At 31.8% G+C, this 3,161-nt stretch overlaps 1 protein-coding gene across 1 annotated transcript; it reads left to right on the top strand.

Moving 5' to 3' along the window:
• Positions 1-916: 916 nt before the first annotated feature.
• LOC25498461 (uncharacterized) lies at positions 917-2,494 on the top strand. The gene is made up of 2 exons (XM_013593378.3): positions 917-1,093; positions 1,576-2,494. Exons 1-2 carry the CDS (start codon positions 917-919, stop codon positions 2,263-2,265), a joined length of 867 nt encoding a protein of 288 aa, XP_013448832.1. The 3' UTR covers positions 2,266-2,494.
• The last annotated feature ends 667 nt before the right edge of the window (positions 2,495-3,161 follow it).

Genomic DNA, 3,161 nt, shown 5'->3' on the forward strand with positions numbered 1-3,161 from the left:
TCACCTAATCTTCTTATCTTCTTATATATTAAAGTTAACCCGTAAGCCCTAATTTTAACCTAAACCCTATTGCATAATTTTACTGTTTTAACCCTAATGCTCACACCTAATCTCCTATTTTCATGAACAACCCTAATGCTCACACCTAATCTCCTATTTTCATGAACAAAGCAAATCGGCATCGCTTTATTTCCCCTATTTCTTAAAAAAAATCGCCCTATTTCTTCAACAAAACAAATCGCTCTATTGGAATAAAAGGATTTTGAAAGATTATAGCAACATTTTTTTTTGTTAATATTACACTTTTCATCCAAATTTGAACTGAACTCTCTTTGTGAAATATCTACCACAAAATGCACCAGAATTTTGCAATCTATATAAACAGGTGGAAGAAACATTTCAACAAACAGTTAAAGGGTATCATTTACGGTAAAGGCCAAATATTCGATAAAAGGAAAATTATTTAAATAAAACATTTTACATGTTGAGGTTAAGAATGAACTATTTTTAGGTACATAATATAACATTAACATATAATTTTTACAAAAGAATGAAGTAACATTTTGTAAAAAAAAAAAAAAAATGAAGTAACATACCAATAATATAACATTGACATATAATTTTAACAAAAGAATGAAGTAACACACGATTGATAAAAATTAATATTTTTAAGGTGAATAAGTGTGGTGTCTGAGGTTCGAATTCCAACATCTGCATATATTTGGGACCACATATTTTATTCTCTTTGATATGCATTGAGATTTGTTTTTGTCTACTTCATCTACAGTGTATATGACCCGTGTGGTAGCACGGGTGGAAAGTCTAGTATATTAAAATGTAGCCCGTGGAAAAACGTTAATTAGGAGTACTCAAGCTATTGTGGAAAGATGACAACAAGAGTGAATTGATAAAAAGCATGAGGAGTTTTCGCAACCATCTACACATCATACCAGATGTGTCACAGTCAGCGAAGGAGAAGAAAGGAGATGGAGAACATAGTGCATCAATAGCAGATGAGTCACAATCAGAGACAATACCCACTCATCTTCTTGATCTTCAACGGAAACTCATCCTCACTACATCTTATTCCAAGGTACAATAGAATTAACAATAAAAAGTACTAAAATAAATAGAAATAAAGAAAGAAATTAGAGACAAAAATATTTGGTTACAAATTTAAGGACAAAATTAGAAACGGAGTTTGCCTTTTTCTGTTTCTAAATATTATTTCCTTTGCAAAGGAAGTATAATTTTGAATTTTTTTTAGGGTTAAATAAGTAAATGGTCCTCCTAAATATATCAACATTTAACTTTAGCTCCCTTAAAATATTCTTTAGACTTTTGGTTCTTCAAAAAATTTTCATTTATGAAATTAGTCTCTGCTCTACATTGAGTATTACATTAGAACGGGCACTAATTTCATATAGATTAAAAATTTTAGAGGGATCAAAAGCGTAAGGAATATTTTAAGGGGGCTAATATCAAATGTTAGTATATTTAGGGAGACTATTTACTTATTTAACTCCTTCTATTATCATAAGTAAATGATCCAATCCATTTTTTATTAAAACATAGACTAAAATCGTTGAAGCTACCGAAATGATGAAATGGAGTCTTAATATTCTTAAAAGAATGAAGATATGGAGTGGGAAGCTTAATGATAAAATAAAGAAATGTATTGGGAAGAATTCAAAGACAAATATCCAAATGTTGACATACAGGAACATACAAGATCTAAAAGCAGTAGGAATAAGACTTAAGTCAAGCATGACACAAAGGCTAAGAGACATAGATTTCTGCGGAGGATGGTTCTCTGCAGAACTGACTCTTCCTATGATCATTGTGTCCAACAGTTCAGCCCATACGTTCCGCAACCTGATAGCATATGAGATGTGTCCAGATTTTGAGAACGATTATGGAATTTGTTCTTTTGTAACTTTCATGGACTCGCTCATCGACCATCCTGAAGACGTGAAGGAATTGAGATCAAAAGGGATTTTGGCCAAATGCCTTGGCAGTGATGAGGATGTTGCCAATCTTTTCAATATCATATGTACTGACTTGGTAGCTGACCCGGAAATATACTTTGAAGTTAGATTGAAAATACATGATCATTACTGTAATAAATACAATACTTGGATAGCGCAGGGTTTTCATACTTACTTCAGCAGTCCTTGGGCCATTATTGCATTCACTGCTGCGGTTATCGCCCTTGTTCTTACTTTCATTCAGACATGGTTTACAATTCAACCGGCTAGCAAATAAATGTGATTCGTTATGACAATGTTGTTTTCGTTATGGAACACATCACTTCTCTGTGGATTTTTAATAGGTTGAGTTTTTTTATTGAATAAATTTTAGGTTATGTTTTCGTCTACGTCTTGACTATGAGTACGTATTTCAAAAATAAAGATTGCCATTTTCTTTGTGTTGTGTGTTTGAATTGTAACATGAATAAATTAATATTCTCATTGATGATCTACGTGTTACTATATATTGGTGCCATTATGTTGATTTTGATTAGATGAGTTTTTAATTTTGTATTCATAGACATCGAAATAAGTGAATAGACCAAATGAGTTAATAAGACAAGTATATATTATAGGAAAATTTGTCATCTTAGTCCCTGAATTTGTAAGGATTTGTCAGAATAATCTTTGAATGCAAAGAAATTGCAAAACAATACTTGAATGTAAACTCTGTTAGTCAATTTAGTCTCTGGCGTTAAATAAGTATGTTAACGATGACATGGCCTCTGATGTGGCAAGATGGCAACTGATAGAAAATTAACAAGTGTACTTATTTAAATCGAGTGATAAAATAATTCGTTTCGACAAGGACCATATTAATCTCTACATAGCGAGAACATTAACATCAAGATATATCTAAATGGGGGTTGCCTTAGGCAAATTGTTTGAGTGCAATTGTAATTAAACGAAAAACTGGAATTCAAGTTGGTTTAGAAATAATATGGAGAAATGACTAGGTCATTCGATTCATTTGTTCATCACTCGTTAGCAATCTGTTTCTTAAGTTTACGAACGCTGTAAATTTTACGACAAATTAACAAAATAGCTTAGGTCAATCCCGTGATCGAAAGCTCTCTTTTTTGGCTATAAGTCCCTAATCACTTGGTGAACCTATAATAGTAAAAGGTTTGA

This window comes from Medicago truncatula, chromosome 7, assembly GCF_003473485.1.
Source record: "Medicago truncatula cultivar Jemalong A17 chromosome 7, MtrunA17r5.0-ANR, whole genome shotgun sequence".
Lineage (NCBI taxonomy): Eukaryota > Viridiplantae > Streptophyta > Magnoliopsida > Fabales > Fabaceae > Medicago > Medicago truncatula.